This window comes from Dipodomys merriami, unplaced genomic scaffold (genome assembly GCF_024711535.1).
Source record: "Dipodomys merriami isolate MVZ:Mamm:240054 unplaced genomic scaffold, mDipMer1.0.p SCAF_15, whole genome shotgun sequence".
In the NCBI taxonomy this organism is placed as follows: Eukaryota; Metazoa; Chordata; class Mammalia; order Rodentia; family Heteromyidae; genus Dipodomys; species Dipodomys merriami.
This window is the reverse complement of record NW_027202826.1, coordinates 21,831,098-21,842,948: the sequence shown is the minus strand read 5'-3', so window position 1 is coordinate 21,842,948 and position 11,851 is coordinate 21,831,098. Positions and strand designations below refer to the sequence as shown.

General features: G+C 35.5%; 1 protein-coding gene across 1 annotated transcript in view; it reads right to left on the bottom strand.

Moving 5' to 3' along the window:
* Positions 1 to 11,851, bottom strand: part of Gstcd (glutathione S-transferase C-terminal domain containing) — a 75,893-nt gene that overhangs the window by 12,307 nt on the left and 51,735 nt on the right. The window contains exons 6-7 of the mRNA XM_070022396.1: positions 1,822 to 1,937; positions 1,614 to 1,658 (exon numbers count right to left, since the gene is read on the bottom strand). Coding sequence (XP_069878497.1) covers positions 1,614 to 1,658; positions 1,822 to 1,937 — 161 coding nt within the window. The remainder of the gene's footprint in view (positions 1 to 1,613; positions 1,659 to 1,821; positions 1,938 to 11,851) is intronic.

The window sequence follows — 11,851 nt, the reverse complement described above, 5'->3', positions numbered from 1 at the left end:
GAGAGGGAGAGGGAGGGAGAGGGAGGAGAGGGAGAGGGAGAGGGAGAGGGAGGGAGTGGGAGAGGAGGGAGAGAGAGAGGAGGGAGGGAGAGAGAGAGAGAGAGAGGGAGAGGAGAGGGAGGGAGAGGGAGGGAGAGGGAGAGGAGGGAGAGGGAGGGAGAGAGAGAGAGGGAGAGAGAGAGGAGAGAGACGAGGGGGATGAGAGAGGGGGAGGGAGAGGGGAGGGAGAGGGGGACGAGAGGGGGAGGGAGAAGAGAGGGAGAGAGAGAGAGAGGGAGGAGAGAGAGAGAGAGAGAGAGGGAGGGAGAGAGAGAGAGAGAGAGAGAGAGAGTGACTAGTGTGGATTTGTGGATAAAGCGCAACAAAATCTTTGAGTAGTAACTGTGGGTGGAATGAAGACATTCTCATCGGTATCATTCCTGTTTATTATTTTATCCACATGCTTGTCTTCATAGAAGAACTTTGTCATATGCCAACCAAACCAGTTTATCATATCTTTCTTCCAGTTTATTTCAGAACGTATTTGTTGTAATTACTGCATACCATCTAGACAATTCACGAGTTTATTAAAAAAGAGAGAGATGATATCCCCCCCAAAGACTTAAAAAGATGATCACTGTGAAGAGCTGATTTAAGATGGCAGAAAAATAAAAACAGGACAAACAATAGCAATGATTGAATAAACTATAGTATATTCACTTTAAATGTGTAGTTACTCAAATATAATGTGTAAAACTACTAGCAATAGAAAAACATTTAAGATACAGTATTGAATGATAGCATGGAACTAATTTGCATTTTTAGAGTTTGGAACAGCAAATGTCCATGTAGACAGTGATTTGAATTGCAAGGAAAGAAAATTTTTTGATAAGTCAATATGACAGACTTGGTTTTGCTTATTAAATTTAAGAAATTATTCCAATTTTTATGCAGTAGATCAAAAAAAGAATACTAAAATATCATGCCCACCAACTTTTAGAAGTTATCATTTCTACTTAAAATTATCTTGAAAATTAGTTGAAAAGTATTTTATTTAGTAATGGGATAGTTATTTCTTCTAAAAATTAAACATATGCATATATTTACATGTTTTAGACATACTTTATGTGACATATATTATATAGTAAAATATGTATCTTTATATTAAAAAATTGGTAACTGCACTGTGGTCCTATTTTACATCCCTTTTCCCCCCTTTAAGATTATAAATCTCAAAAGTTACTTCAAAGGAAAAAGAAAATGCCTGTACCTCATTGTTTGAAGTGGTTAAAAGGTTAGGAGCTCAAAAGTCAGGCTCCAGTGGCTCATGTCTGTAATCCTAGATCTCAGGAGGCTGAGATCTAAGGATTGCAGTTCAAAGCCAGCCTGGGCAGGAAAGTCCATGAGATTCTTATCTCCAGTAAACTACTAGAATACTGGTAGTGTTGCTTGGCTCAAGTGGTAGAGTGCTTGCCTTGAGCTGAAGAGCACAGGGACAGCGCCGAAGCCCAGAGTTCAAGCCCCACGACCGACCGAAAAAAAAAAAAAAGATTAGGAGCTCAAGAAGGAAGAGTAGGCTAGACTTGGGAAGCTGAAACTTGTTTAGCTAGAATTTTTCCTTTATTCAGCTTTACCTGGCATGACGGCAGCATATGAGCAAGAACTATTCCAACGTGGCCCTGAAAAAAAGTCAGCAAAAAAATCAAATTAAGTTTAGTCCCCATGGATTTTGCTCATTTCATGATAATAATCTTATCAAATAAAAACATGACCTTGAATGTAATATAGAAAAGTCATCTAGTTGTGGAAAAGCTAAAAAAGATAAAAGTTGATATATAGTACCCCGCCACTGCAGAAATCCACAATTCTGTCACCAGGTTTAGCTTGATTCATCACCACATAAACAAGGTTGTTTAATTGTTGCTGTTTCCTCAAAGCTCGATCACTAGACATTTTGCCTGCAAAAGACAAGAGATTAAGAGAACATTAAATATTGTGAGACACTAAGTATATACAGTTAGACTATACCACAAGGATAAAGGAGAATAGGTAAATGTATACTTATGTGGATACACATAAAAGAATAAATTACAAGTTTCATGTAATAGTCTATCAGAAAACTAGAGGACAGGAGCCCACAGATTAACCATATTTCTTCTGATTTTTACTGTCATTGCTATCTTGTTTTTCTTAAAAAAATGTTTTCTAAAGAGTGGAAGCTATAACTAAAAACATAAAGTTCAGAGTCAAAGTATTTGAGAAATTTTGGCTGGATGAAAAAGTGTCTCAGTAATCATCTGGCCTCTTTATCCATAACTCTTAGAGATCTATTAAGAAGACTGTCTACAAATCACTTAAATATACTTATAGAGGGGGAAGGAAAGAGGGAGAAAAATTAGGGAGGGGTAACAAGTTAGACAAGAAATGTAATCACTACCTTATGTATGTAACTGTAACCCCTCGTTACATCACCTTGACAGTTAAATTAAAATAAATGAAAAAATATACTTATAGAAAGAACAAAGGAGGAGGCTACAATGCTTGATAAGAAATGTACTCATTACCTTGCTCATGTAATTGTAACCCCTCTGTACCGTATTTTCACAATAAAAAACTTATTAATAAAAAAAGAACCATAATAAATAACATTTTTACTATTTAACTGGCGCATCTTTGATACTGAATTCTCCTGTAGGACATGCAGGAATGTTGGCATATAGATGTCACACTATCTGAATTATATCAATGCTTATTTGAGGATTTTGCTTTTTTCTGCTTTGAAGCTTCCTTTCTGTATGAGTCAGACATAGAAATTTAAATGTAATTAGAGATTAAAGATAGGCTTTTTCCAAGTATGAAATGCCTTGGGCTCAATAGCATGAAAACATCTTAACTTCCTTTCAAAAGCCACTAGCGGCCCCCACAAAAATATCTTCAGAAGTATGAATGATACTATTTGTTTTTACACATCAAGAACATTCTTTATAGGAACAGTTTGGTAAAAAAAAAATATGTAAAGATATCAAGTTTTCCTTGCTCTATGCTAGTAGAAAAATAGCAAGTTCTTTTTTCTTTTTTTTTTTCTTACAACAGTAAATTAGGTAAGAATTTTTTCTTAGGCAAAACAGAAAAGTATAATTTCCTAACTCAGAAGTAACATACACACATATATGTATATAAATATACGTGTATAGATAAATATGTATATGTTATATTCATAAGTTTAATTTCCAGGCCAGAATAAAAATATGTTTTAAGTACCTTTTTCTTGGGTTGGGGGGGGTGAGAAATTTTATTTTATTTTGTTGTAAGGGTAATGTACAGAGGAGCTACAGTTACATAAGTAAGGCAATAAGTATATTACTTATTGAACATTGTTACCCTCTCCCTTGTTTTCTACCACTTTCTTCCTCCTCTCTGTTCCCCTCCCCACCAAGTTGTATATGGACTCATGGCCAATATAGTGTCTTGTAAGTACTGCTGTTGCCTCGGTACACCCTTTGTCCTTTATCTCATCGTTTTGTTATTCCCCTTCCCCAAATCAGATAAACATATATACAAGACACAGGGTACCAAAATAAAAAACAGTGAGCAAGGGATAAACCAAAGGAAAACAGAAACTGAACCAAAAAAAAGAAGGAAAAAAGAAGTAACTTCACACAGTACATTAAAAAACAAAAACAAAAAACAAAATAAAAACCCCAAAAGTCCCTCTTGTTTCCAGTATTTTGGAGTTCATTTAGAGTGGCATCATTTTATATGGTCATATTTAAGTACCTTTTTTTTTTAAAGTCAGTGCATTTTTTTCTACAGTATTCCATCAATGATTTATTTACCACAATTTACAAAATCAATGCACTATTGTAATGATGTGATCATCATCACACAAGTGAATCTTTAAAACTTTTCAATTACTTAAGCATGGTCTAATACAAATTTCAATATGTAGAATTGTAAGTCAATAACAGTCCATCTTCATTCATGAAGATAAAGCTTTTAGAAGAATAATTTTAGCCAGGTATAGTGAGTGGTACATGCCTGTAATTCCAGTACTCAGGAGGTAAAGGCAAGGAGGATTTGATGTTGTTTTTCTCTTCTAATATAATTGTAATAAACTTAAACAAGGAATGTGAAAGATCCTGTAATCCCATCCTTCGTAGATATTTACTCCTAAGAGATTTTATTGACGATTTTAAAACATAACATAATTTAAAATATTCTACAGTAAATCTACAGTAAATACTTATGTACTTAGCCAGTTTTTGTTGCAGTGGCAGGACAACTAAAGGGGGGTTACTTACAAACAAAAGGGATCTATTTATTGCACAGTTTTAGAAGCCTAAAGTCCAATGAACATAGTAGCTGTTGTAAGGGCTGAGAAATGCAGGAGAAAGAAAATCACATGGCAAGGCAAGCTCAAGAGAAACACAGGGACCAGGAGGATCAGGCTTTGGTAATACCTTCTCCTCTTGAGAACTTACTCAAAAGATCAGTATTCCTTCCTGGAACAGTATTCGGATGAACAAATGATCTCCCACTGGAACTCTTCCTACCTCTTCCAGGCTCAAGACCACCTCCCAATAAGTAACAGTACCCTTGGAATGGAACCTCTACCATATGAAACTTTGGTGATAGGGCTGGGTTCATGTGTGTGGAAAACCTTTGAAACTTCCACCTAGATTGCACTATGAACTTTATATATCCCATATGTATTTTCACAGCAACCCAGTTTTCATTTGCAGGAGGAAAAATAAAAACAAGGAAAAGGAAGAAGAGGTAAGGCCAAAAGACAGAAAAGCAAAAACAAACCAGCATAAGATGAAACTGCACTTACCGGTACTTTGTGGCATTTAGGGAGGCAAAAATGTTATTAAGTGGAACTAAGATGAGGAATTCAATGAGTAGGGACATTTCTGCCTTTGCCGATTGTGGATGTCTTAACAGTTCCTAGGCAAATAATTACTCTTGCAGCATGGAAGTTTATTCAATGAAATATACAATAGCAAATCCTATGATATTTCTATTAGAAATTTAGAATTATCTATACCCTTAGGTCTCTCAGAAACAAATGCTGATGAAGATTTTTTTTTTGCTAAGACTTTCTTTGCATATAAAATGCATGCTGAAATGAAGACTGAAGGTAGAGGTACTTTTCAGATTTGTGTTTTAAGTCGAGAATATTAAGTTGCATATGATATTCAGAGAAACTGAGCTAAAAATACAGCATCTAGAAGCTCAGATGCTTTAAAGAAAAGCTGCCTATAATAAAGCATTTCCTCTTCCTATTCCAGGTTTATAAATATTATGAGGCTCCTGGAAACAAGAACAGGATTTCAAATACATACAAGGTGGAAACAATAGTATTTTGGAATATAGTACTAATTTTAAAAAATATCCTACTTTCTTTTAAAAATATTTTTATTATCTTTAAGTAATTGCACAAAGGAGTTGCCATTCAATGAAGCACTTTGTGAATACAGTGTGTCTGAATCAATGTCATTAGCCCTTCCAAAATTATCACTCTACTTTCTATTTTTATTCAGTATCCTTGTATATGAAATATCATTTATAAGCAATCTACTTTTAGCTTGAATAAAATGCTATTTCTTTAGGCAATGGGAAAAGAAACCAAGAGAAGAATGTTTAATACAAATAATGTCATATTTCTGAACTGTAGTCTTCAAGTTGGGAGGCACTTGGTTATTTTGACATTAGTGTTTGCATTGCCACAAAAGATAAGTACAGGTTAAAGCATCCAATTTTTAAGCTAAGGAAGCCATGGTAAGACATCAGCATTTTGGGTTGATTCAATGCAACAAAAATTGCAAAAGAACATGAATGAAAAATGTGCACATGTGCAGCCAAGATTATATTAAGCAGATTTTTTGTTTCTTAGCCTGAACCTACATATGAAATACATTGCCTGTTGTAACTTGTAAAGAAGAACACACACACACACACACACACACACACACACACACACACACACACACACACACACACACCCCTTTATTAAAGTTCTTTACTAAAGATTCTCTCCCTGTTCTGTTTCCAAGACATTTTTTGAGTTGGAGCGTGAGTGTTCTATGATTTCGTGAACATTAAATATGGAAACAGAAAAAAAACTAAAACTAATGGTTTAGAGATTTACAAAACATTTTTTGTTTGAAAATTTTATAAAATCAAAAGATTTGCAAAAGCAAATTTCTCAAAAAGAAAATTGTACAGACAGGGTACTATTAATTAGGACCTTTAACAGGTGAAAGAGAAGGTGACAGACAACTATAAATTTTAATGTTTAAAAAAAGGCTTGATAGCAGTAAGAAAGGAAAGTTGATGAACAATCTTTTATTGGGTTGTAACAGGGTAATTAACGGTGATGCCCAGGTTCCATCACAGGGGATCTACGATTTCCTCCTTAGAAAAGAGTAGGTGCTAAGGCACCTCCTCTCTTGTCAAGTAGTCCATTTCCTTCAAATGAAGAAAAACACAATCTCTGTCCTAAAGGAGCCTCCAGGGTATCTATGAAAATGTATGTGTATTAACTCTGGGCAAAAAAAAGTACTCATGCTGAAGATGAAGGATTAACTGCTTGACACATTAGAGAAGAACTTCAGAGACTTGGAACCTTTCAGTTGACTATTTCAAGAATAACAGAAATTTATCAGATATAATAGGTCAGGGAAGACATGCCAAGAACAGTCTAGCTTATTTAAGGGAAAACTACAATTAACCCATTTGTGTTTGGAAGGGAAGATATGAGGAGGTAGTAAAATTTCAAACAGACCTGTAAATATAAGCAGGTCAAGATGGGAAAAGGTGATGCTTATTATTTTGCTTCTTTACATCCAAAGAAATGTAGTCTTGCTTTAATATTTAATGTCAAGGGCTCAGCAGTCCTTTGAGACTAGTTCTGTCTGAATTGATAATATCATTATATTATTACCTACCAAAAACATTATTTTATAAATGCTAGCCCAAGCTGGGTGGTTGTAGCTCACGCCTATAATCCTAGCTACTCAGAAGGCTCAGCTCTGAGGATCATGTTTTGAAGCCAGTCCAGGCAGAAGCAGCCATGAGACTCTTATCTCCAATTAACCACTCAAAAACTGGAAGTAGAACTGTGGCTCAAAATGGTAGAGTGCTAGCCTTCGACAAAAGAGCTGAGGGACAGTGCCCAAGCCCCGAGTTAAAGCCCCACGAGACTGACAAAAAATTAAAAAAAAAAAAAGCTAGTCTGAATCATTTTCATTCTAGGTAATGCATGTCTTCAGATAAGCTTATTCATAAAATTCTCTGGAGCACTCAGCCTTAATTGATGCTGTCATTAAATTATTCAATTAGGAAAAATAGAATTAAATTGACTAAGTTATTTTGAAACTTAGTTCAAAATACATCATGAAATCTCTTAGAATTCTTGTTGGAATTTCTGATTTCTCCTATCTAGGATCATATGCCCTCAGTATTCTCCTCAAGCGCTATAATCACAAACACTGTCTCCGTGCAATAGCTAATCTTGAGTATGCTTTAACTGACATACTACTACAGACTTTTTCAATGGTACCCACTAAAATACCTCTCACTGGCTTAAACACCTTTAACTGCTTCTCTCTTCCTTATGGAGACGGAAAATCTTGGCAAGAAAATAAAGTCTTTGGTGACTTGAGCCCCGATTAACTAATTAATTAATTTGGCTTCTGCCTGCTGCATTACATCCTCAATGTTTCAGCTGCTCAAAATAAGTGACAGTTCCTTGAACATATCATCACAAGTCAATGGCTTTCTATAATTGTTTCTCTTTGTTTCAGCTTATTTCCTTGCCTTTTAGAACCACAGAACCCCACCACCTGCCCTTACTCCAGGCTGTACTTAGAAATGTAGTACTTTGTAATAATAATACTTTTTTTTTTTTTGTCGGTCCTGGGGCCTGTACTCTGGGCCTGGGCGCTGTCCCTTAGCTCTTCAGCTCAAAGCTAGCACTCTACCACTTGAGCCACAGCTCCACTTCTGGCTTTTTCTGCTTATGTGGTGCTGAGGAATGAACCCAGGGCTTCATGCATGCAAGACAAGCATGCAAGGCAACCACTCTACCACTGAGCCACCTTCCTAGACCTGTAATAATAATATTTTTAATGACTAGAGAAAACACTATTTTTCAAACTTTATCAAACAAAATGATATTTTTACTACAATGCCTATACTACAATGCTTATAATTATAAAATGATACCTGGGCATAATTCATTATAACTCCCCCAGAAAAAGCATTAGTTGAAATTGTTTCTATCTATAACAAAATGCTGAAATAAGGATACAGGATGACCCGCTGTAACAATGACATGTACAAGACAGTATGTTGAAAACAAATTTTACAATTTTGTGGGCGAAGAAGGGTGGGAGAGGGGAGGGAGGAGTTGGGGAGGTGGTAGGGGAAAAATAAATAGGAAATGGACTCATTACCTTGCTGTAACCCCTTGTACAGTATCTTTACAATACAAAATATATATTAAAAAAAAGAAATAGCTTCTGTCTCCCTGAAAATGGATAAAGAAGGGCTATTCCTGAAACATTCAATAATTATAAACTGAAAATATAGAATTCAATGGAAATGTATAATGTTAAAAGTCATCTACTTATGCTTTCTAATAATGACTTTGTAAATATCTGTCAATCAGTCAACAAATAAATCAGCTGACCAACTTGACCTGTTCTAGGAAACTTTGGGGACATAATGACATATAATGTTTGATCTCTATCCTTAATGAACGTACACCATTGTTTATATATACTTGAACATATGACATGTATTTAATTGGACATACTGAACAATATAAAGTAATTTTAACAACTGTAATTTTAACTATAAAAATCAATATATCCTTATTAAAGCTTCAAAAATTATTTATAATACTTTATACTTAAATGATGGTTTACAATCTATTGAGCATTTACATATTTGATACATCTTATCACCTAACCTCAATACTCCAACAATGTGTCAAGTGTGGATTGTCCTCATTTTTCCAGTGAGGACAATGAACACTGAACTGGATGCTCCAGTTTAGCACTTGCTCAAAGAAAAGCAGATGAAAAATGGTAAAGCTGGGATTCCAATGAATGATTTCTAACTCAGGTTCAGTCCTATCCAACATGATCTGTGACTTCTTAACCAGATGACTTTGTAATGGCAAATTACAGTTCCTGTGATTTATACAGGCAGAGTTCAGGGAAATGAGATGCTTTCCAGTAGGGACAGTAGTTTCTTGAGTAATAAAAATTAGGGAAAAATTTTACTTATTCCAGAATCAGTCACAAGAAGTATGTTATTTCAGTTTTCCTCTAAATAAAAGTTCAAAGAGGGGCTGGGAAGGTGGCTCAGTGGTAGAGCGCTTGCCTTGCATGCCTGAGGCCCTGGGTTGGATTCTTCAGTACCACATAAGCAAAAAAGAAAAAGCCGGAAGTGGCGCTGAGGCTCAAGTGGTAGAGCGCTAGCCTTGAGCTGAAGAGCTGAGGAACAGCACCCAGGCCCAGAGTTCAGGCCCTACAACTGACAAAGAAAAAAAAAAAGTAAAGTAACATGGGTAGGTTTTGCAATGAATCTGCTGAGAATCAGATAATCCCAAAGGAAAGAAATGAAAATAGATTGGGATGATCTTTAAGTTGCAGTACTGAAGATACTGACTAAAAACAGTATAGTATGCACTTCTCATCCTTCCATATCCAACTCTACAGCATATTTTGAAATTTTGAGCTGATAGCTAAAATGCTTAGGCAAGATGCTAGATTGTGGGACAAAAGTTAAAGAAAGTATAATCACATTATTTACCAAGTCAAAGTGTCTGCATTGTTTATGAAAGACTGAATGGTAGAAAATTTAAGATCTTTGTATTTCTGCTATATTTTCTCTAAGATGAATAAAGAATTTTTGACCTTAGATTATCAGAACCCAGAGTTAATTGAATACATATATTTTCATTTCACTCAAATATGACTTATACCACACAAAATAAACATAACTTTCCTCTGGTATTTTGGTTAAAAAATCCACAGTATCTTCCAAGTTACCACAAGACCACACTGAAATGCTTTTACAACTACAAATTTAACTCTAGAAAAGTTTCTTCTTTTTCAGTCTTAAGTTAACAATTAGGAAGGTATTTTAATAGTTTCATTAACTTTGAGGTCACTCAAATAAATCCTGGTTACCTTCCAATTTGGTGTATTTCACAGTAAGTAGGTTAAGTCAAGTGACTAAAAAAAGAAAATCCTCTTTTGTGCATAGGATTCTAATTTTCACTATGATCTTTTCCATAGGTTTTCATCTTTCATGTTGTTTCAAAAATGAAAACTGAATGTCTCTAGTGACATGGCTTCATATTATTTGATAATATTAATGTTGTATTGATTATAATATTCCCTTTGACAGGTGGTATTTATGTCTGTTCTCCTTGATTCTGAGTTGACCTTTTTCAGCTGACTCAACTTCCTAATCTTTTTAAGATGCCTATTCTTGAAATATATTTTTAAGAAGTCAAATTTTTTACACACTGATGGTATATAGTGAACAGGCAAGCTTCCCACCAGACTTGTGAATAAAGGAACTAAGTTTTACAGTACTTACAAAATACAGTAGTGTCCTAATATTGGTCTTGTAAAGATTATCACCATTAAGTAGTATTTATATACAAAACAGCACTTATACTATAATAATAGCTAGCATGGTTATCGTACCTAAGAATTAACATTCCAAAAACTTCAATTTTACAGTTGTGTCCAACTGTAAAGAATGTTGGGCACCTTATAGCAAGGGTAAGTAAACAGAAAAAAACTTTGAGTAACCCAAGTAAAGGTATGGGGGAGGAGTATTGGAGTTGAACCATATGTCTACAAATAGTTTAGTTAGTTTCATAAAAAGAGATTATTGCTGGGCGCTGGTGGCTCACGCCTGTAATCCTAGCTACTCAGGAGGCTGAGATCCGCCTGTAATCCTAGCTACTCAGGAGGCTGAGATCCGAGGATCCTGGTTCAAAGCCAGCCCAGGCAGGAAAGTCCATGAGACTCTTATCTACAATAAACCATTAGAAAACCAGAAGTGGCGTTGTAGCTCAAGTGGTAGAGTGCTCGCCTTGAGCTGAAGAGCTGAGGGACAGCTCCCAAGCCCAGAGTTCAAGCCCCATGACCGACCAAAAAAAAAAAAAAGAGAGAGAGAGAGAGATTATTCAAGATTTGCTTCGTGATCATTGTATACCAAGAGCAAGTACTTCTGGCAACAACCACAGCTCAAAAATACTACTCCTGTGCTTTTACTTTTAAGCACAAAAGCAATGGTCAAATGGGTCAGCTTATTAAAAACTATTACCTGTGAGTACACACAAACACAAATACATAAACCAACTTAACAGCTAACCAAACATATAACTGAAGTAATCATAGCATTCTTGCTAGTTATTAGTTAAAGAATACCTTGTACATTCTGAATGTCATCAAAAAGAATTTTCAGAAACTCAAAAGGATAAGATACCAAAACTATTGTTCTTTGAAATTGTGAGCTATAAGAGCTACATTTAAAATGCATATGTAGTTCTCCTTAATATTTAGTATTTTCCTATATTAAGAAAGAAAATGCCATGTCATATTTAATGTGAAACTTTAAAATATTCTGAAAACAAAGCCAGGAGCTGGGGGCTTACGCCTGTAACCCTAGCTACTCAGGAGGCTGAGATCTGAGGATCACAGTTCAAAGCCAGCCCGGGCACAAAAGTCCATGAAACTCTTCTCTCCAATAAACCACCAGAAAACTGGAAGTGGCACTGTATCTCAAGTGGTAGAGCACTAGCCTTGAGCTGAAGAGCTGAGGGTCAGCACTCAGGCCC